Here is a 24643-nt window from a genome sequence, read left to right as displayed (position 1 = left end):
TTTTCAACATTCACGGGGATTATAATTTCTCGGTGAAAAATATTGGTGGAATCCTTTGATCTGAATCACAGAAAACAGTTTCGAGGATGAATGTTTACAAATTGAAGTTTGCAGTCGACTGTTTTGGCCTTTTTGGAGGCAAGATTGTTTTCTTGAGAACGTAGATGGAGTTTTAGTATTCCGTTACGTCGGCAGAGTAAGAAGCGCATTAGAGGCATTCATGGCTGTCGTTCTCCGCGGGTATCAACCGTGACCGACATTAGAATCTCGCAATATAAAGAGCCGACTGCGTGCGTTTCCATCGCTAAAGCAGGATATTGTGCAGTTCTATTCCGTATACTACCCTTCGATACCGCGAGCATCGTATACATATCGCAATAGTGAATATTCGCTTTCGCGCGCGGACATCTCTCCGGTCCCGTGACATACGTGGAATCGCAATCTTTTAATTTAATTTAATTTAATTTAAAGCGCAATTTACGGCGCTTTATATCTCTTTATACCTCTGGCGCGAAACCAGAAACCCTTCCAGATCAACTAAAAATGATTAAATTTATCCTGGACGACTATAAGAATAATATTTATTTATTTCAACCTATATGAAATGGACTGGCTGTAATTCTGGATAATTAAATGTTTCTAAAACTTTTATTGGAACCTTTGCAATCATTTTTGATTCGCACCCATATTCCATTACTACAGTTTCATTCCGATATAAGACGATGGCTCGGGTCCGGCTGTCGTCGTATTTCGGATGAGGGTACAGTTAGTTCTCGATATATGTCAACAACACAGTGTTATGTTTACTCTCCTCAGCGTCCGAGGCCTCTCGAGACACGAAGCCCCTCAAGGGGTATACCCCGCGGTAGTGGGGATAATTCCGCGACGTTTATCATCCAGGCCTTGGCGACATATACAGGGTGGTTCACCTAACTCGAGAATCTAAAATATCTCGCTTGTTCTTTATGATAGAAGAAAATTTCAGAGGATAACATTAGTTGGTTCAGAGGGGAAAATATTATGATAGGCCAAAAAATTTGTTCAAGGTTATATTTTTTGAGATTTCAAGGTCATCGAGGTTTTTTTGCCCCTCTGAACCAACTAATGTTTTCCTCTGACATTTTTTTTCTATCTTAAAAAACAAGCGAGATATTTTAGATGCTCGAGTTAGGTGAAACTCCCTGTGTAGAGAAATCACTGCACCTTTGTTGAGAGTTATGTCTTGTGTCGCTCGAGCTTATCCCAACCGTTGCCGCGACGGATCACGAATGACTCCGGCATAGCACACGGAGGATTAATTAATAAGTTCAACAGCAAGGCAAACTGTTTCACTTCGTGTATCCTGTTTCTTTATCGGACAACATAATTTCGGTTCTACATATTATACAAAAAGTGTTCAATTATATTTTTGATTTTATTCAACATCACAATTTCCGCACACGATAATTTAGTTCTCTCGAGTTAAAGAATAATATTGTTTACATTTCGGCACGTCTTTCCATGCAATGTTTTTCCAGAAAATTAATATCTCCGGAGCCCGAGCAACTTATTCATTCCGGAATTGCTCCACGGTTCGCCAGAGTGCAATTTTTCCGCATTTTTTCGAAAACTATTTGCCGAACAGCGCTTTTTTAAATAGTAAAATATTTTCCCCGGTTTAGAGAGGATGCCCGATTTGAATATTCATGGGGAACGCATGCTTTCGAATACGACCAGCCAACGTACCCGTGCAATATTGTTTTTACTCATACGTTTTTATCGAGCCATTGTTTTGCCAGTCATATGAAATACCGATGTAAAACAAGTAATACTGTGTGCAAATTGATACGGGTAAATACGATCGATAATTAAAATAACGTCGTAGCCTCGATTTTAAAAACAAAAAGCGGCTGCGCAGGGGAAAAATAGTGTTCATTTCGCACTGATTTGTTTGCTCCACAAATTGGTGTCTTTTAATATACTCTCATTAGCAGCCGCGTTGCCTCCGCGACTGATCGCTTGTTTAATAGTTTGTTGTTTTGACGTCAACGTTCGCGAATCGATTCCCTTAGGACACGCGAAATATTATGCTAAATAAAATATGTTATCGTCGTGATCCATCGAGCCCGACTGCAAATTGATATTCACGCGGCTGTACATACTAACCCAAACAATAACCCCCACCACTGTGTTCATCGCCTCTCTCTCTCTCTCTCTCTCTCTCTCTCTCTCTCTCTCTCTCTCTCGTGTTGAAACGCAGCGTCAGACATTTCTGACCATGGCCGCAACCAAGTTAGACGGTTTATTATACTTTTATACCGAGCATGTTGAAACGGTCTTTTTTTTTAACGCATCGGTCACCAACGACGTTTCTGCAACAAATCCAGCTGCTCGCAACATTATATGAGCCCGGTGTTTTTTTCTCCACGTTGGTTTTCGTGGCCTATATTCGCACGCATCGGACATCGATTTATATTGCATCCTGCACACCGGGTGGCTCGCGAAAGAACCGCACCAGATGCACCAGTAATTAACACGATAATATCAGTTTCATTGAATTTTATACAATCCTGCAAACACTTTCTAACAGTTACATCACTGTTTCTTCATCACGATTCAATTCTAAATTGTAGATTACGCGAATAGTTTACATTTTGATGAAACAAGTGAAACGACTGCGAGAAATATGTTTTTCGACATTTCAATTTCAATACTTTTTTCTTCTACTGTTTTTACTTGGATTTGTGTTTTTATCCTTCATTTGCAACTACGCGACAGCTGCAAATTTAACACATACACGACCAGCATTTTTTCTCTATTTTATACAATATTCAAACAAAAAATACATTCAAACGAAAATACATTCAACAACACGGGCTTTGCAAAGCTTTAATTGAATAAATTGTTAGAAATTTTAAATGTCATTTTTAATGTACACGCTACATTAATTTTCATATTAGAAACGTGTTCCACTGAATTGGTGTTAATCCCACAGGACACAAAGTTAAAAGACGTTTCTTAACTTAAGCAACAAACAAATTTTACGTCAAGGCTGGAGTCCTGATTGCTACAGTGGCAATGCCGAGTAATTTTTTCCTGGTTGTGTTAGTGCAACGCGAATTCCTTTTAAGAAACACGTTGCCCGGCAACCGCAGGTCCATATTACTATTAATCCCCGTGGAAAAAAGAAAATTATGAATCCCAAAAGGGCTTCCGAGAACAGCGCATACAGTGCTTAGTTTTTATCATACGGATAATATCATGAATCGAGATTTACATTCGCGAGTACGTATCTCGGCTTTTACATTTCTAGCGTATCCGTTCGGAGGTTTGCTACAATTAAAAGCTGAATAATGCTCCAATAGATTCTAGTTTGATTTCGAACCTAACGGAGTGCTTTACAGGGCGCAGGAAAAATATCCGCGCACTTTTAACTCCCGCGGCCTGTTGGTTTACACTGGAAATTTACTTTGAACCATTTTATGCGATGTGGAAATGTATAAATGAATTTTAGTACAATTTACAGAAAACATTCGCGACATAGTACGCGATTAAATTTCCATTCCAACGTGACTCGAAGGTCAAAGCGACGATTAATAAAAAATTACGCGATTTTACAATTCCAAACTTCGCTTGGCAACTCAGATTTTGTCATTTATTTGTTTAAACAATTGTTTAAATAATATTAAACAAACTTCATAAGCGAATATCGCATTAGTAACTGGGCTTTTGAAGTTCCCTTGCTTTGCGGAGGCGGCAGAGTTGTCAGCGGGGGCGGTACTTGACATTTAAACGTTTATTTTTAGGTGTTTCACTATGAATCACGAAGCTGGAAACGCATAATGTTATGGAGGCGGGAATTACGCGCTGCAACAAAGTCGAAAAAATAATTACGAGCACAATGCGAATTTTCTATGCAACCGAAACAATTTAATAAATCGAAAATTATTGGATGGCGATTCTTTATGCAGTTATATGCATAAATTTTTTAAATATCAGAGAACGTTTTCCTGAAATAAACGTCGATGACATTTTCATTTTATTTATAGCACAAGGAATTTTCCAGTCGAAGAAGTAAACATTATAGTTTTTTTTTTTAAATATGTATGAAAATAGGGATTTTGATCACTGTGTAAATCACAGAAAATTAAAGCGATTGAAATATGATGAAAGAATTTATCATTTTTTTGTATTTGTAAATAGGTTAACAAGCTAATTGATATTTCGCGTAAATAAACGAATGGAAAATTCTATCCGAGTTTTCGCAAAACGAAAGTCGACGCAGCCGGAAATGAATAAAGATGAACCGATGCAATTTGTCCTCGGATACGTCTAAATGCAATTTAACATATTTGATGAGCAAAATAAATCACAATGAATTCTTATGGTGTACGCAAAGTAAATTACTACGATGGAAATTACATCGTAAACGAATGCAAATTAATGCAAGAAAGGAAGACCCGAAAAATTAATGGAAGATGAACGAGTCCACGAGCTGAAATGCAGAATTGAATGAATTCTGAAGAAGAACATTATCTCACGTTCAATATGTAACTCGAACAATATTCTTCGAAAGCCATTAGCGATTCCAAAGTATTCGTGAAATTAATTTACATTAGTTTCACTCTCGTTATCCAATTTAATTACATAAATCAACTTTTAAAAGAGGCACCACCAATTTTTATTTTAACAAAAATTCTCAATTACGTGTTCTGAACTTCGCGGCAACTTCAAAACTTCATTTCCATAAAGAAGAAGATTCATTGTTCTCGATCGAAAGCAAGAGAATTAATTAACACAAAGCGAATATAATCCGTTCTGTCAGGCTGTGCACAATAAGTGTTTGAATAACTATTAATTGGACGCAAACTTCAGAGGCAAACCTGCTTCAAACATTATCGATTTTATTTGTTGAAATTTAAATAATAGATATTGAAGCTTAACTATAACTCGACAACGATATCAAAATTCTGTGGATTATGAAATGAAAGGTTTTCATATTCAATCACAAACCTAACTGAAACATCATCAATTTTTATTTAGACTTCTGATTGCACAAACCAAAGGGATAAATATTCAAATTTAATTATAATTCGACGACAATATAAAAATTGTTTAGATCACAAAACTAAAGGTTTTCATTTTTAGTTCGACTTCGAAAGCAAACCAATTTTAAACATCATCAATATAATTTGTGCACACTTGGATTCGATTAATTCTTGTGGACTGTTCAGAAAATTGGAACATTAGTATTTTGAGAATTAAATTGGGCTGCTATTAAGCTGCTAATTCACTCCAAGAAAATAGAAAATGGAAATTTATGAAATAGAGTACATTCATTTTTCAAGGCTCTTTCAATTTTCGTCAGCCAGTGATTCTAAGCCTTTTATTTTAAATGGAAGGAGATGATCATCAATCAACTCCTTGGCAGTGAAATGTAAAAGACTCGAGATGCTGAATCATTTTAGCCCGTAGCTCGATTCATACTTCAGTCAGAAAAATTAAAACTGAAAGCAGAAGGCTGCTTTTGTTCAAACTACCCCTAAAGGGGCACAACAATTATCACGTCAATGCTCACAATAGTTACACAAAATCAAAACAACTTTTTTGGTAACACTAGAATAGCAAAGACAAAGTTTATTATAGCAATGATTTTCGTAACATTCTCATACCTTGTAGATCCCAATGAAAGTTAAGTTAGTTAATAGATTGTAGTAAAAATTGGTTTTCATGTTTGATAAAAAAATTGCGTCAGCCACACACGACCAAAGTGTTAACCCTCTGCAGTGCTAATTTTTCTGTAAACAAATTGCTATAGCTTGAAAACAGCAAATAAAATTGATCCCATGTTCCTTGATTAAAAAAGAGATACAACAAAACAAGATAGCTTAGTCACGTGGTGATTAAAAATAAAATTAGACGCCGTAGAGGGTAATCAAAACCGAAATGCTAAATAGAACCGTACAACAATAAATATTCAGCGATATAAAAATATATTGTAAACCCGAGACTCGTTGGAGTCTCCGGATCGATCGAGGGGGTGAGATCGGAAGGTCCATCGTGGCGAAATTCGCAAGGCGACCCTCGGGGGTTGGAACCGCGCTGACACGCGCGCGTTGTCCTAATATTCGGTCCGGCTGATTGCTGGTTGCAGGCAGGCTGCGCATTGATTTACCGGGAGACTCGAATATAGATCATCCGTTTCTAGGCTGGCAGAAGGCGATACCGATATAGGGGGTTGCCGGACGGGCGTCGCGACGCCTCTCTTGTTCCGTTGTATCGTTCGATACATCAAAGCGTAGCCGCGATCCTCGTCGTCGTCGGGGGTGGCTTGAAATCGGAGCAGAGGACTCCGATCGAATCATGAGCCGCCGGTGCGGCAGCAACAGGCGACTTCTGGCTCGCCGGAACAGGTCGCTCCTATATGCAGAGCTACGTGTGTGTATGTACACATTGCTACCTGGAAAGCTGCACGATATGCCTCTGTGATGTATTGATTGGAAGCTGGGGCTACAGGTGGCTTTCCGGCGCTTGCGCCATCAAGGGATATGAATAAGCTCTCGTTTCCTTATTAAAACCCCCCATGAGCTCGCCGGAGGAATCGTTACCTCAGGCCGAATCTGTATATCTCGCGCCTTCTCTTTTCTTCCAGCTCGCCCGGTGTTCGTTTCACTTCGAAATTAATGCTGCGCTGCATTCGCGAAATTCCGGATCAAAATGTTATTTCGCATCGTGCACGGATACGACCTCTTACCTCTAGAACCTGGACAAGCGTAGCGGGTTGATAAAACATCCCTGAAATTCATTCGTTCACTGATTTCACTTATTTGTTTTTCATTATTTCGTTACGAAACGTTTATCGATACATCCGTAACATTTTCCCGATTAAAATGATTCCAAACACGACGCAATTTGGTCCATGTTTACTTGTTTAATCCGCGATATGGTGGAACCTCGATTATCCGAACTGCGCCAGTGAAACTTGAGTGTTCAAATGATAGAACTAGTTTTAATATTTACTGATTTGTATAGCTGATCTCTGTAGAACTATTTACACGTATTCGAATAATTCGGATATCGACAGTTCGGATAATGGAGGTTCTACTGAATGGTAAATTGAATAAGTAAACGTGCTCCGAATTGTGCGATGTTTGGGCTGGTTTTAATCAGAAACATGTCGCGAGTATGTCGGTGATAGTTTTGTAAAGATCATGTTACGTTTCAATTAGATTAAATTTAATCATGCTACACTTCGCTGAGCCTCTGTACCCTGTAGTGGGAATTTTTCGCAGGTATCGTGCACGTTTCTCGCGCGTATATCGAGGCATTACCGTACACTTTTTCCCGCGTTAATTTCTTCATTCCTCTTCTGCGTTCTCCCGGATTCCCTCGCAGGCTGCGCCAGCGCGTTCCATCGGTGAAAGTAAGAAGGATAAGTTTATATGGGGTGGGTAGACGGGGTGCGAGCGGGCGCAGATTTGGATCATGTAAAAATGAAGCGAAAGTGTGGGGCGGAAGAGTTTCCTGTCGGACTTCGTCTTCGAGGAAATCGACTTCGAAAGTTCCTCAGGTCGGGGGAGCGCGTGTTTGTTGCTCGCGTTTTATTCATCCTGATTTGCTGCGCTTGTACCGCTGAAGAACCGCTGATGAGGAGAGCGTGGAGCTTTGTGTTCGGCAGAATTTTCATTAGAGTTCCAGATCAATTTCTTTAAACCCTGAGATAGTACTCTGTGGGATAAGAAAAACTGAATATTTACACGCGTTCTTGAGATTAATCGACTGGGCCATCAACGAACACGATGGACATTCCGAAAAACAGTTTCTACGAATAATTGTTAAGGTTATTTCTCTTCGGCATTGCAAAATGGCCGAAAGTTTTGCGCTCTATCGTTCCCATATTTTTCAATTTGTCTCCCAGCGTCCGGCAGCTGTATGTTTTTCGTTTTTGGAGGATCAGAGTCGCGATAAGAGAATGTTGTGCACGCAGATGGGCATCGGCGCCTATCGAAATGAAAAATGTCGTTCCGAATCCGGATGGCCCGATGTCCCATCGATCTTCCGGTTCCTCGAGCCACGATCGCGACCGGCGGTTTCCTTCTTCCTTTTTTTTTTGCGACACCATCGGGAGCAGGTGGAGAGCCTCGCGTCGTAACGATCCGTATCCGAAAGCGTATGAAAGATTCACGAACGTCGCGAAGGCGTCGCGCCATTTTGTCGCTGGCAACTTCTTAATTCGCCGATTCGAACCGACTATTCATCGGTATCGCCTATCACCCGGCCATTGTGCCGCGATAAAATGGGATGAATGTTGAATACGCTTCGCCGGTAATCGATTGTTGATGGAGATGGATCAGAATTGATAGTCGGCTCGCTCGGCATTTCAATTTTTATTGTGTTCTTCGCCGGCTAAATTTCTGTGCCGGTGCGAGCGATATCGAACACAATACTGTTCGTTTGCTTCAGCATTTTTGTATTTTAATCCGGAGGAATTTTCCATAATATTATTGATGGTTAACTTGTTCGGTGAAATTCGGTCCAATCGGGGAAACAATTGGCGTTTTCTTCTTGTTTGGGAAATGCGATCGTTCCGATTTACCTTCTGAGATTTTTATTGCGGCTTCTAATATTAGGCGGACCCATAAGTAATCAATTATTTTGTAATCTAAAACAAACTTTGTAGTAAATTCAAGTTTTTATTTCTTTATTTATTGTATAATCTCCATCATTATCAAGGACAGTTTGCCATCTTTCCTGCAAATTTTCAAGCAGTAGATAGTAGATAGTCTCGACAATTCTTGTATACTTAATTTTGGATCAGCTTCCACTAGAAATTTTAGGGTGTCATTATCAAATTCAACTGATCGTCCACTTCGAGGCCTGTCAGAGAGATCATAATCACCAGCAGCAAACCTTCTGAACCAACGTTGACACTTGTTGACCTTCAATACATCTCCATAAACATCGCAAATTTTCTTTGTTGTTACCGTTGCATTAAATCCCGCATGAAAATGAGAAAGTATACAATGACGAACATGATCCTTGGAAGGTACGGACGCCGCCATTTTATTATAGGGTTGTAAAAAAATTATACTTTTTAGAATATTTTGAATACAGGCTGCTTTACCGAAAACTGTAAAAGAATACGTGTTTCCTCATCAACGATCGGTACAGAACTAAAGGCAAAACAAATTCTTTGCAAATAACTGATTACAAATTATTGAAACGAATAATTTACGCTCTTATTGGTTAGCGGAGTCCGCGCTTTTGCGCATCCGCCGACACGGTGTAATGGATGAAACGCTGTTTAACATCTTTCAGGACGAAGTGGAGAAACGGAAAGAGAAACGGTTCGGCAGATTTGTTGCTTTCCTCGCAATCGCTCGAGGAAATCGTAGCCGGGGAAAATTTAGCATGAACCGAGGAATCGGAGCACCGGGCTTTAAACGCGATTCCGGTTCTGGGAATTCTTTTCTGGGAGTCTAGAAAATATCGGGCCGAATGGAAATCCGCCGGTCGTCGTCGGCCGGAACGATTTCTCTCCTCGAGCATGATTCGTGAAATGTTTTAGACAGTCGGGAACAATCGAGGCTCCTACGTATTATAGTCGTGTAAATTAAGCGACCGGCAGGTGGGCCTGGGAAAAACGCATTAAATATTCAAGAGTGCTGATCGTTCATAAATTAGATCCGGAAGTTTCCTAATCGGGAAAAGTTCTGACCCTTCGTACGTGACCGAAAACCGTCGGGAAAACTGGGGTGCAAGTTCCCGGCGAAATGTCAGCAACACAATCTCCGAACTACCATTTTTTGGTTTCCGCCGGCGTAATTTATTACTCGTATGTTTCGCCTTTAATAACGATCCGCGCCGTTCGGATTTTCCAACGGAAATGGAACGAATTTTTCAAGCTTCTTTCTGCGATGAAAATATTCACGCTGCGTGGGACGTTAATAACAATTCTCTTGTTTGCTTGGTTCAGGTGGATTCGGGTTTTTCTGGGTTATTTCTATCGATTCTGGGAGATTAGAAATGCTATAAAAGGATTTTAATATATTAAAAGAGAGATGATTGTTCCAATTGCAATATTTGCTAAACCCATTTCGTATTTTCCCCCTTTTAGCCGAGGATAAATCAAAATATAAAAGTTATTAATACAAATTCTGACGTCAAACGTGGCTTTATAGTTTCGAAAAAACCCGGGCTAGATTTTGACGTGTTTTGTAACTCCATAAAATCCCCGTTTCAATTATTAATCTTCCCTTGACGTTTCCGCAAATCTAGGACAAAATAAAACAAAGTACATTTTTATGAATTTGCAGATTTTATGTTTGAAAATTTTACTGTTATCAATTTTGGTGTTATTATAAAATATTCTTGTCCGGAGAGACAAGTTTCTTTGTGATATTTTTATGTGTTCAAGAAGAATGACTAATTTTCTGAATTTCGTCGAGCACCTCATATAAAATTTTATGAAAATGTAATTTACATACCGTAAAATCTCGAATACAAAGCGCTCATTTTATTCAGCTTGGAGGTCCGCGTGAAATTGACGTTCGTAAATAGGATTCCTCAACTTTCTAAATATTTGTCGATCAATGTCAAAGTTTCAACACAGGAAATCGCATAACTAAATATTATTACGAAAATCGTTAAAACGAAAAATATCTAGCAGATAATAACGTTTAATTCCCCGCAAAAATGGTCTCAATTCATGAAAACTGAAATTCAGATGTATTAACTTTTACTAAAGTTCTCAAAGATTTGTATATACTGCATAAAAGCTGTCAGAAGTACGATAAAATACAAAGTTCGGTAAAATATAAAATTACTATTCCCATTTCAAAATTAAAATATCAAAATCATTGGCAGAAGAATGGGACTTTACCTTCGGCCGTCATAAATAATACTCTGAACATTTTATTTAATTTTTTCAGTTATAGAGATTCTCTGTAGTCTCGCTATAAATGGATAAAAATACGTTGAAGATTTGTAAAAAAAGAAGTCGCTTTGCAAAATTGTTTGTAAGAGCGTCTGTGCATAATTGCGGCGGATGCGTAGTTGGAGCTCATCAGTGGCATTGATTATGAAACCGTCTGTATCGGTGTCGGTTTACGGATAGGGGTGGGAGGGGGTGAGGGGGTTCCCGGTGACACGGTTACAAGCCGATCCCTTCTGCATCTCTCCCGGCCCTTTTCGCGAGGCGCTATCGGCCACGGGGAAAACCGCCAGCAATCTTCCTTTCTACCCCCGTTTATCGTTCACCGTGTGTACCAGGGGGCTGTAAGGGAGGGTGGGGGCTCGATGGGACACGAGCACGTCTGCGCGATGCGCGACTCAAGAGAGGAGCGAGCCTCTTTCGCGGCCGATCCGACGTGCTTTTCCACCCTCGTCGACAGTCCTGCCGCACCACCGAAACGTGCCACACAATCGTGAGTAAATTTTCCTCAACGTTGGCTGTTGACCACACTTTCTCTCTCTCTCTCTCTCTCTCTCTCTCTCTCTCTCTCTCTCTCTCTTTCTTTTTCTAACCCCTGCCATCCCCCGTGCTCTCTATCTACCGTGCCTTTGATCCACTCTCAAACCGAAACTCTTTAATACCTTAAGCAACCCTTAAGCAATGTCTCAGTGGGTCTTCTTTCTCCGTGAAAGTTCCAGCCGGATTTCTGACAACATTTCCTGACACTTTCGTGGCTTTGCGACTGTTTTTTGAGGATGTGATCAGGGGTGTTGGATGCTGCGTGGTGATTGAATTTTTAGAGCCACTTTCGTAGTTTATTTACGTGGATTAACTTTCGTCTTTTAATTATTTTAACGAGCTCGTGTGGACTGGGTTCTCGTTATCCGGGTTCTCATTTGTCGTTTGTGCAAATTGTAAATATAAATGTATATTTGGCTATTCTGTAAACAATATTGTCTGCAATATGCACGGTAAATATGTTTTCCGTATTGTGGCTCTAATAATTTCATCATCGACGGTATGTATTTTTTAATTTTTTTTAGTTTGAACATTATTAAATTAGCGCGGTGTGTAGTTATTCTTTTTTTAAATCGTGCCCTCATTTTTTTTAAAGATAGTTTCGTGTTTGAGGAAATTATAAGAAAATTATGTCCAATGCACATGGGCATAAATATTCTTTTTCTAAGTATAATTTCAAAGATCTGGTTTAATTAGGGATCATAGCAGGGTTAATTGTGTTTTCTCTCTTTCGAAGTGATCATACAGGTGGACTGTTCGTTACCTTTGACAATTTGGCGCGCTTCGTCGTAGCATCGCGTCTTCGAGCTTCTCGTACTTGCATGAATGGCGGAGTATCGTCCGCTTTTAAAGTTTCGAGCATTTCAGTTCAACAAAGTATGTCTATTATCGTCTATTATTTAATTAATCCCTGCAGCACAATACCGTGCCAGACTACCGACAAAGATTTCAAATGAAATCGACTAAACGTTGCACGTTCTTAAATTTCCTAATTTCTATTTCTCTGTGATCGATATTTAATCATCGGTAAAAATATAAAAATATAAAAATTTTCTCCGTATACATCAAGTGTGTCAATTTCAAAACTTTTACTGAACTTTTACTTTTTCGTATGGAAATCGTCAAAAGCGAATTTTTACGTATCCATCAAACTGGGCCAAAATCTGCGATCCCTAAGAGGGTTAAAAAAAACCCCCAACCCCTTTCCTTTTCGTGTAATTTTTATGCTGATTAATTCAACGAGATTCAACGTGCCGGAAATTGTTTTTATCGCTTTCCGAGACCCTTGAAAGCCACGAAAGTGTTGATACATTGCTCCGCCGCACAGTTGCGCCTGTTGTTCCCTTAAGGGTTGTTTAACGCGTCGCTTCTTTATTTCGAAGTGTTTCGGCTCGTCGTTTAAAGAGCTCGCTCCCGTCGAGAGCGCAGTTTCTTTCCCTTTTCGCGGATTGATGCGCCCGGCTGAAGTATATTCAACGATCACCGACGAGATACGTATCTCGGCTTAAGGGTTGATTCAGTGGCACTTTATCCGGTCGTTTTCTTTTTTTTTCTTTTTTTTTGTGTTCGCGAAAGATCTCGTGGAACGACAGGGGGGGGGGGAATGGCAATGTGGGGCAAAACGACAATCTTTGTCATTTTTCGACGGCAACAAACATCAAACCTCGAGGATCGGATCGGCTGTACTATTTTCTAATCGTCCAAAAATCGAACACGTGCGTTTCCCTCGAAACAATAATAATCATTGCTCGAACCTCCTTGAGTCACTAATTTCTTAATGACGTAATCTATATTTTAATTTGTCCGCAACGGAGAGTTCACGCGGCTAAAAACCGCCATTGGATTTCCCAGAGCGGAACTCGACCGAGTTTTTATCGATTTTTTTCTCGAGCGATATTATTATTACGGGCGCTATTATTAACGGATTTCGAGGAGCTGGCTAATGATTCTGTCGACGCATTCATCCGACAATCTATGCAAGTTTAACACGCAGATCGAACAAATCCATGGGATTATGGTTCGACGTTGCTGCCATTCTTCGACCCTTCAGCGACGACGCACGATCCTGCGTTTCTTTTTGTAGGATCGATAGTGTGTGTGTGGATATATAATGTCGCAGATCTTAAACGTGTGTCGATTAGACTGTGCAGTTTGCGTTAATCTTGTACGCTGTACTTAATGAAACGCTTGGACGTGCTAGACTTTTCCATATTAATTATTTCCAGATTCGAGGAAGTCATTCTTGACATATAATGTATACGACACATTGTGTGCGGGCTATTTTTGACGATTTGACTGAGGGATAAGAAGTCGCTGATCAAATCATTTTACATTACTTTATAAAAATAACACGAATGTAGATATCAAAATTTGTAGCAATTTTTTTTTAATAATATATACACGAAGAAATCAATTTGTTAAATAATTCCTCATGGGTGTATCTTTACAATCTCAATATTTGGAAATTATAAATATTAGAATCCGCCATTTTGACGGGTGCCGTAAATTATTTGTTAAATAATTCCTCACAGATGCATCTTTACAATCTCAATATTCGTAAACTATAAATATTAGAATCCGCCATTTTACATTACTTTACCAATATAACAAGAATGTACCTATCAAAATTTGTAGCAATTTTTTTTTAATAATATATATCCGAAGAAATCAATTTGTTAAATAATTCCTCATGGGTGTATCTTTACAATCTCAATATTTGGAAATTATAAATATTAGAATCCGCCATTTTGACGGGTGCCGTAAATTATTTGTTAAATAATTCCTCACAGATGCATCTTTACAATCTCAATATTCGTAAACTATAAATATTAGAATCCGCCATTTTACATTACCTTACCAAAATGACAAGAATGTACCTATCAAAATTTGTAGCAATTTTTTTTTAATAATATATATCCGAAGAAATCAATTCGTTAAACAATTCCTCATGGATGTATCTTTACAATATTGGTAAATTATAAATATTAGAAGCCGCCATTTTGACGGGTCCCGTAAATCCAGTGTTAATGACCTGCCTCAAAAGATATTATTTTATACTATTTTATGCAAATCTGCATTTCAATCGACGGTACAGTCGCACAAAATATGCGAATAGTCTAGACGGGTCCTTATGCGAGTTTTCCTTTCCCGAACCATGTTCTAAAAAATCGAAGGAGAGAAGAGTGTTTTGATTGGAAGATTCCCGGGGTGGCAAACATAAAATATTGACGCAACGAATTTTTATCGATACGCTCGTCTCCTCGCGTTTCGCAAACTTGCACACGCCATAAATGTGCAATAACTTTTGACACACCTGTAAAACGTAGTTCGCGGCGCACGGGCGTCGTCGCTGAAGGCTCTCTCGCAGTTCCTCGAGTGGCGAGATTTTTTCTACGCGATTTTTTGACGCGGGACGAGCCGTTTTAACGAGGGAAACGACGAGGAACGGAACGCGCCGCGCCGGGACGAGAAGAAACGGGAAACGCGGTTTCGCTAACCGGCCCGTAGCCGTACCTAAACGATCCGGGGGAAACGTGGTTAGCGGAACGCGATTACGGGTGACGTTGTCGTGTTGGATACTGATCTAGTTTGATACAAAGCAAATACTGCCGTTCGAGGCTACCAAGGCCGTCGCCCTCCCCTCCCCGTCTTCCACGAGATTTGCCCTTCGTTACGTGGCTCGGCTCGAGAACCCTCGACGCGCGAAATTTTAAAACTCGATTTACGCACGCCCGCGAATTACGTGTCCGAACACGTACAGCCAAACCTGTTTTTGAAAGAAACCGCATAAAAAAAATATTCAGAAACTTCATAAATAGCTATAACAAATAATTGTTTACAACATGTTAAAGAAAATTATTTTTATGCGGTGGAGAGGGACCGCATAAAGAAAAGTCTCACTTGGATAATATGTCAAAGATTTACGAAATAGCGAGAAAGTGCTTTCCGAACAAAATAAATAATTCAATTATGCATGGAAACACTTAAGAAAAATTTAATTTCTCATTTTAAACGTAGAGAAATTTTCAAAATGCACACAATTCACAACTACTCGTCGTAGTCGGAAACGCGCATCTTCTTGTGATGAACTGGTTCAAAATCGCTTTCGTCACTTGGAGATAGAGTTGATTTATTTTTTGTTACTACGAAGTCAGTGATAAGTTTTTGCGACGACGGTCGTTCGATCAGCAGCTTGTAAACGTCGCGATAGCCTGATATACACGATCGAAGCTCTTTTTGGAATTTCAAACTCCTTTCGGAATTGTTATCTATTTTAAGAAAATGCTTTTCCAATTTGTTGCAAAGCTGGATCCCTGCAGGGGATCCCCATTACAAGGGTCTTATAATGCCAACACCGATGGCATTCATATGGCGCATAAAAAAAAATCGCATAAAACAAATCGCACAAAAAAAAAAATCGCATAGAAAAGGACCGCACAAAAACAGGTTTGACTGTGATTGGTGCCGAGCTGTAGAACCCAGTTGCCAACCCGACTCTCTCGTTTCATACTGAGGGATCATTATAAAAGTAATTTGAACGCCGCGTTGCACATTGTTCCTGTTCCGATTCTAATTGAAATATTGCTCGATCGCTCGAAACGGTTTCTGCTGCTCCTCAGCTTCACCTTCGGTTTTCGATTGCAATTGATTTTCTTCGACGGAATCAGTCGGTTTTCTTTCTTTTAGAAAACGCGAAAGCTGCTACAGTGATTTCTCTGTATATGTCGCCGAGGCCTGGACGATAAACGTCGCGGAGTTATCCCCACGCCTAGGAGTGTAAACATAACACTGTGTTGATGATATATATCGAGAATTCACTGTACTTCGAAGAGTGGAATCATTAAATCCCGAAAAATTGTCTCGTCCCTTTTGAATTATGGCTTCTCGATGTTATCCAGAAATAGAGTAAGGGACCCAATTACTGTGGCGGTACCAATTACTGTGCTTATATTAATTATACTTATTTTTAAAGGATAATGAATATTAAAAAAGAGAATATTTACAAATATGAATATGAAATGTGAATATTAAAAAATAAATATTAATGAATAGAGTATGAAGAATATGAATAGAGTATGAATAGAGTGTGAATAGAGTATAAGTATGAATGCTAACATATATAATGTCTTTTTCAATATTCATCATGCTTTAAAAACAAGTATCATTTATATAGGCGCAGTAATTGATACCCCCACAGTAATTGGGTATTACATTTTTCAGTAATTTTATTAAATTCGTGTCCTAGAGAAACACTGTTATTTTTCTACTTTCCTGTAATGAAACGACAATCGCAAGCTAGATTAAAGGTTGACACACAGTGTCGACGTAAAAACGATATATAATTGCATTTTCCGTGTTTTCGTTGTGTAAGTTGTTAGCGGCCACAAAAGGGGGAGAGGGAAAAATGAATATTTGCAAAGGTGATGCAATTAAGAGTATCACTGCTGTTCAGTTGTTCCCAGCCGTACACGAGAGTATCGATCATTCAATAAAATGTTGCAACTGTGTTGACGGCTTTTTTGTTGCCCGATATATAATAATGTGTATCGGTTCTCCAATTTTCTATGGAACCGATGTCCCCGCGTTTATCCATTCGATATTCTATTAATTAATCCCATCGATTCCCGAGCCGAGCCACATCAATCTGATAATTAACATGTATGGAATTTTTCTCGCAAGGTGTTACACACACACACACACACATACACGCACACGAACACGAAGGGACGAGTACTCCCTACAGCACACTCGCCCTCTCAGCCCTGTTTTCATGAATGTGAATCACGACAACCGACCCAGCACAAACACCGTTCTGTGTGTATCTGTGTAACGATTAATGTAACTCCCTGGAAAGTATAGCGAGCACACCCACATACGTGACTCTCTTGAAACGTACATACTTGATCGCTATATGAGTGACGTGTGAACAAAAACTGACACCGCTGTCAGAGTGAGAGCGCATCGGCGTCTAGAGGATTTTATTGCACACTGATGTGATTGGTTTTGTTACACCGAGCATCCACGTAGTTTCAAAATGAACACCCGTGTCGTAGGCCAGAAATGGTGGAAATCTCGTTCAAATAATCGTCCACCGACAATTCCGCTCGGATCGCTAAATTTTTCACCTGACACGCGCAAAAGAAACACATTTTCAACGCTCCTGCACGGTACAAACATCTATGCAAAACCGTCTACTACTGCTAGTATTAGAAATCAGCATTAGGATTATTATATAGAAAAAATATACAATCTTCATGATACCATTTATAAAAATTTTGACAGCCAATTGGAGGGTTGCTTAAATTATTATGACGTCAATTTTTTCTTTGCGTCTATTTGCATCGCATACTCCTTGAACAGAATGATCCTCGTGCAAAGTAAAATTTTTTTAAATAAATTCATAAGCAGAAAATGTGGAGTGTTTACAAGCACGAATGTACTATAATATTTTCAGCTTACTAAAATCAGGTGAAAAAGAAAGGACTTTTTACTCGGCTCCTGTTTTCGTGCACAAAATTTCAAAAAGTCTAATTATAGAAAAAAATAGACACAAATATAGAAACAAAAATAATGCTAGCCTTGAAGTTCTTCCAACAATTCCACAGTCTTGCGTTCCGTTCGATTATTTTTATAAATGTGTAAGAGTTCAGTGTATTCATGAAAATGGATATATTATTTGAAGAGGGTCAAGACCGAGTGATGAACGTTCGCTTTGTTGCTGGCTATATTTTATTTGGATGAAGATTTTGTCCGTCTCTGGCCCAATTGCTGCGAAGCTGTCTCTGTGCTAACTCGTGTCCAATTTTAGCGGAATCTTTCAGTAGGGAAGGGAGGGGGGTATGGATGAGAGTGTTTCGTGACGATGCTCGTCGAACGAAATGCGAAATTGCATAAACTCGACTTATTTGAGATAGAATACTCGGACGACTGAACCGGGGGATTATCCTCCGCAGCAGATACGGATCTCATTGTTCGGATTCAATAACTGCTGTTCCGACGCGAGCCGCCATTCCTCCAATTATTATTATATTTCGGCCGGCTTCGGGGGTGGGGGGGGGGGTGGGTATTACGAGTTGCTTATTATTCGTCGGAATAATTTGATGCTGAAATATGTGTTTCAGTGGCATCGATTGAACGCGCTCGAATATTCTGATTTGTTGTGCCGCCGTTCAAGATGGCGTCGTTTAATTGCTTCGCTGTTTTCTGTTTTCTACTTTTTTCTCCGTAAAAATTCTTTACATTTCACGGTAGTATCTCAGATTCTATTCATATTATTTTTAAATTATCTCGGTTTGTGGAATTTTGAAAATTACGCGTTTCATTTTACGAAGGGAAGATTGACGTGTTTCCAATATGGCGGCTCCGAAACTATCCGGATCAGCGAAGAACCGTTTCAATTATTGTCGCGAACTGTAAACTCCGATGATATTTCATGAAAGGATTTGAATGGGACACGTTGCATGTAGGATTACAAGTGTTTAGCGTCTCTCTCTCCTTTTTTTTATCGCTCTCCGATACGTAGCAGTTCGTTCGTTCTTCCTCTGAAAATAGACTGTTATTCATTTCCCGGTTTACGACCGAGCGACAAGTAAAATACGGCTAGTTTCGATGAAAAATAACTAAAAATATGACGTCTGCAGAACGACTACATGATTCACGCACTTCTTCACGAATGGCCACGAATGTGTCCCGCGTCACGCGATGATCTAGATAGGATCTGCATTCGATGTAGCGTTCGTTTCGGGCATAAAAAAATTTGTGGGTCTCGAACGAACAGAAATTTTGGCTCGACCATTCACGGCACATGCTAAATCGATTCTAATCGAGATAAATGAGCCGATCGTGATAAATAAATAATTGTAAACGAGACTATATTAAAACAATCCTACAAGGCTAAATGTAAACAAGACTATATTAAAATAATCCTACAAGGCTAATTGTAAACAAGACTAAATTAAAATAATCCTACAAGGCTTTGTTTGAAAAGATACCTCAAGCAAACTCTTAAAACGCTACAATTTTAATCCTAGTTCTAACAATTAGTGTAATCACTGAGATCACTGAGAGGATCCCTTTAAAACCAGAGAAACTAATAAATCATTCAAAGAGCAGCCGAAGAGCTCCCGAAAAAAGCATCGCATCGCATGTTACACAAAAATATTAGCAACGAATTAATATTTATTCTCGCACGTTTCTCCGAAAGCGAAACACGCGAACGAACTCTGCAATCAAAACAGGATCCCCACGCCGCTCTCATTTCGGATCGAAACAAAATATTTTCCATTTTCGCGGGCCCGAAAAAATTCCAAAGAACGTTCTATTTTCGTATCGGTCGTGTTCCATCTTCGAAAAATATCGCCCGAAAGACAGTCAATTTCGCTGGCGTGGACATTGAGTGGCGAGTCGAAAGTAAATATTTAATTTACAGGGAGAAAGAGAAAGAGGGGCGGGGGTGGGGGGTCAGCGTCAGGGGGGAAGGATAGAAAGAGAGGGACAATAGCCGGGCGAAACAAGGACGCTGTTTCGGGTCGGGAGCACTCGCTTATTGGCTTTTTATTATTTTCATTTCGCGCCACTTCGGTGAAAACTATTTCCTATTTTCGCCAACCCCCTGGCGGTTCGCCTCGTCGCACGCGCCCCTAAATGTAGCGAACGTCATTCTCTACCCGGTGGGACGGAACTAGATTCGTCGTTGGAAAGAAAGAGAGAGGGAGAGAGTGAGAGCGAGAGAGTAGGCAAAGTTACGTCGCGCGCAGGTATCATAAACAGCCGGGTGTTCCGCGAGTGGGTCCATTGTTCCCGGTGAAAAGCAGGCGTGAACGCGCGCGCTCTGATTTCGAGCAGTTCCGAACAGTTTTGTCGTTAGTTCGTTCGAAACGCGTGGCTCATATTAAACAATACGGCCGTGGCGGCTTCAAAGCGCGCGACAGACGGCCAACGGCACATAACAGGGCCGTGTTTAGGCTCGGTTTTTAACGCGCGAGGGGTGAGCCTAACACGCAACTGGGTCAAAGTTTTTCGATCGATCCGGACCCACCGGGGTTCGATGTCGCGTTCCGAAAGGGGAGGACCTCAGGGGTAGAACCTGTTGGATGGTCGTCAAGGACTCTTCGAGGTCTTTCGAGACAACTGCGTGCCTCGGGGCTAATGATGTATCGAGTCAATCGAAGCGGCTCTTGTGTGGGCAACTGGACGCCTGAGCAGCCACTCATGTAATGAGTTTTGTATTTTTATGATGAAGCTTAGAGTCGATTGAATCGTCTCTTGCGTGGACAACTTCCTGTCTGAGTACAGTGAATTTTCTATATATGTCGCCAAGGCCTGGATGATAAACATCGCGGAATTATCCCCACTACCGCGGGGTATGCCTCGTGAGGGGACGCGCAGCGCGAAAGGCCTTGGACGCCGAAGAGTGTAAACATAACACGGCTCGAGTACGGCTCCTGGACGATACACGTCGCTGGAAAGACCCGTATTATTGACATAGATCGGGAATTCACTGTACTGATTCTTGAATTTTGATGTATTCTATGGAAACATTAATGGATCGCTCATGGTTTTTATTGTCAATTGACGGTTTTAAGATGTAGATTTAGGTAAAACAGAAAGCCGTGTTCTTGTTATTTAAAGCTCGTTTTTGGGGGTGATGATGCTCAGAGCCAATTAAATCAGACCTTGTGTGGGTAATTGGACGCCTAGGTATCAGTTTTCCTTAACTATGAAAGCATCTGTATTTAAGTTAGAACTTACAATGACAATTGTGAGTCTACAGAAAAACCACAACATTCATAAATAGACTGCGGATTTTATGCATTTATGACAAAAATGGATAGGCGTATTTTAAAACAGTAAAAACGTTAGAAACATTTTAAAATGCTGTTACATTATTTCAACCTATTAACCATATCAAGAAAGAAAATCAATTTCTATTTCACTCCAATTTGTCGGAATTCAGGTAGATCATTTTTATTTTGCATAAAGGTCCGCAGTCTGTCCATAAATTACTTAAAGACTGTGAATTTGACGCATTTATGACAAGAATGAGTAGATTAAACGCAAAACAATGAAGACATTCAAGGTATTTGAAAATGTTAGATTATTTGCAAATTATTAAAATGATTAAAAGAGGATGTTTACGTAGATCCCGTAGCCTGCAAAGGACGCAGACCGTTTTTCTTTCGCACAGAAATCCGCAGTTCGCTAATAAACCATAAGAAGAGATACAGAAGAGCTCACCACTAAAATCCCATTAAAATTATAGATTCCTATTTCGTATTTCAAAGGCTCGCTGAACGACCAATTGTTCATGTTTCCCAAAACATCCTAACGGCGGAGAATGATCGCGAGAATATAGAAAATCGTTGAAGCACATGCTTCACGGAACAGGGTTCCGGTTCGGCGTACTTTCGGTATAACATTTCATCGAGCTCTCGCGTTACGTGGCTCGCGATCTCGACCGAAAATCGCGGGGAATTCCGATTGTGCAATCCCGCGGACAGTTTCCCCAGGACTTTTCCTTCCGGGGCAATCGTGTTCCTCCTGATTGGAGACCTCGAGTGCATATGCTAATCCTCCGGATCTCCTTCACCACAGTCGCGCGGACCCCTTCGGCTTGCGGAAGGCGGAGGAGATGTTCATCGATTTTCCAAAGCGCGCGCCCCGGCGAAATCTGCTTCGAATCCGGGAATCGTGAGAACCGGGAATTGTGTTACCCTACTCCCGGTGACCCCATCGACGCTGCTGTTCCCCGCTATGGCGCCCGAACTCGGTAAATTCCGTTCACGCGGTCACCTCGACACATGATTTTCTTTGAATCAACAGCTCGATCGACTGATCCGCAGTTCATTATCGCTGCGAGTGATGTAACGCTGATAAAGAACTGTTTGCCGGTGACTATCAACCTTTGAGCGGCTTGCTACCATCATTAGTTAATTCTGGATGGTCGACTGTTCTTTGTGGAAATAACGAGCCAATTAAAAACATCGACGTCATTAAACTCTTCTTTCTTTCACATCAAAACTGTTGTACCTCACAAAAGGCAAGATAAATTAAATGGACAAGCTAATTTTTCGGTAAATTATTTCTGCAAAGGAGAAAATGGCTTCCAATTTACCAATTCGACAAAAATGAACATTAACTGTATTAATTATTGCATTTAGTTATGCACGGTGTTTCACCTAACTCGAGCATCTATAATATCCCGCTTGTTTTTTTATGATAGACAAAAATGTCAGAGGAAAACATTAGTTGGCTCAGAGGGGCGAATGTTATGATAGGCAAAAGAATTTGTTCAAGGTTATATTTTTTGAGATTTCAAGGTCATCGAAGTTTTTTTAAAAGGAACGATATACTTTTATTATCGCTATATCATGGTCGAGGTCAAGGCGAATTCAACGACCTGTAAAAATAAAAATATTTATAAAAGTATAAAATTCATAAAAGTTTCAAGAAAAAAAATTAGGGTTTCGTTTAAAAGACGTCGATGACCTTGAAATCTCAAAAAATCATAATATTTGCCCCTCTGAACCAACTAATGGTTTCCGCCGAAATTTTCTGCTATCATAAAAAACAAGCAAGATATTTTAGATGCTCGAGTTAGGTGAAATACCCTGTAGAATAGTGAAAAATGATTTAAGGGCTATGCATTATGATTATGGGATTGTGTTCAAATTTTGTTGAAATTAAAATCAGGGAAATTTTTCTTCCACGGATTAAAAGATCCCCCAAGGCACAAATAAAATGAAAATATTAGTTTCTGTTAATATTTTCACCTATGTGTTTCAAAAAAATGTACACTTCAACCAGTGTCGTGTGCATCTTCCAGTAAGTCAGTTTAATAACGCGAGAATTTGCGCTGAAGCACCCGCAATTTATTTGTACCGCATGCAACCCTTAAGTTTCGAGCTTCTGCCAGTCGACTGCCATCAACACCGACCCGAACTATTAATTGAGGCAGCTCGACTACCCGTTGGAAAAAGGGACGGCGAGATATCGTAAAACAGAGACCGTCGAGACGAGTCCTGTCATAAACTTCGAAGGTAGAGGACCGAAAACTTGCGCAAGACCTCTTCCACCTTTCTCAATTACTACATTTCTTATGTACTCTAAATTCCGGGGTAGACAGTAATGTTCCTCGAGGGTTTGGGAACGCAACTCCCGGCTGTGTTTACACCGCCTCGGCAACGAAACCGGGAAGAGAGTCTGTCAGGTTTGAAACATCGAAACGATTTACGTGACCGTCGAAGGAACGTGTATTTAAAATCATAAGGATCCGAGATACGTGTCCGATTTCGTTCATACGGCGAAGAATTATTAAAACCCGGTGCATTAAATTTTAGATGCGTTCGAAAATGATGCGATCGCTCGTGCAATACGTGTAGAAGCGTATATTTACTCGTGTGTGTGTGTGTGTGTTAAGAACTCGGTTTGAAATTTAAACTGTGTCCTGCGGAATTTGGGTCGCCATGCTTTAAGTATTTATAAAAGCTTATAGCTCAAAATGTAGTACACTTTAGCTTTCCTTTGGATCGAAAAATCTTTAAACTAAATCTTCAAACTTTTTAAACATTATTTCGCGCTGTACCTGCTTGGAAAATGGTTAATAGTCTTCGTAGGTTATCCTGTAAAATTGGAACCAGTCAAAACACATAAAAAAAATTAATTTCGCCGACTAAAAGATTCTTCATTGGGTAAATAAAATTAATTTTTGTTGGTATATATGTTCTCTTCTTTTTTTAAATGCATACAAAAAATTTATTTGAGACAAAATGAATTTGAACTTCTAGTTTTCTTGCACAAAATTCAATGCTGTGGGCACAGCCTGTGTTGCCAGATGAGGGGAGGGAGCACGAATTGAGGGGAAAAGGTTACCCTCTCTCTGCCAATACCGGACTAGGCACGACTTCTTAAGTTTCTTTTTTAAATAATCAAAATACATTCAATTTTTAAAAATAATCCTCAATATTTTCTGTGCTTTTGCTACACCTTACAGGACAGTGGTAAATCCAGTTACCTACTTGATTTGACAAAAACCTCACAGTTTATTAATTTCAAGGGCTACGAATTAATTTAAGCACCACAAAGAAGTATCACAAACGTGTAGTATTTCCTTTAGAAAATAATTCTGTGTCGTTTAAAATTCTTTTCGTGTCGTACCGTAAACGCTAATCAATTTTCAAATTGATAGAACAA

General features: G+C 39.8%; 1 protein-coding gene across 1 annotated transcript in view; it reads left to right on the top strand.

The window, feature by feature from the left end:
* The first annotated feature begins 11277 nt into the window (after nt 1-11277).
* The window catches only part of Rsh (Rap GTPase activating protein radish), a 179189-nt gene continuing 165823 nt past the window's right edge, over nt 11278-24643 (top strand). The window contains exon 1 of the mRNA XM_076803554.1: nt 11278-11405. Within this exon, the coding sequence (XP_076659669.1) occupies nt 11278-11405 (128 nt within the window). The remainder of the gene's footprint in view (nt 11406-24643) is intronic.

This window comes from Halictus rubicundus, chromosome 2 (genome assembly GCF_050948215.1).
Source record: "Halictus rubicundus isolate RS-2024b chromosome 2, iyHalRubi1_principal, whole genome shotgun sequence".
Lineage (NCBI taxonomy): Eukaryota > Metazoa > Arthropoda > Insecta > Hymenoptera > Halictidae > Halictus > Halictus rubicundus.
The sequence above is the reverse complement of the archived record's forward strand: the minus strand, read 5'-3'. Positions and strand labels throughout refer to the sequence as shown.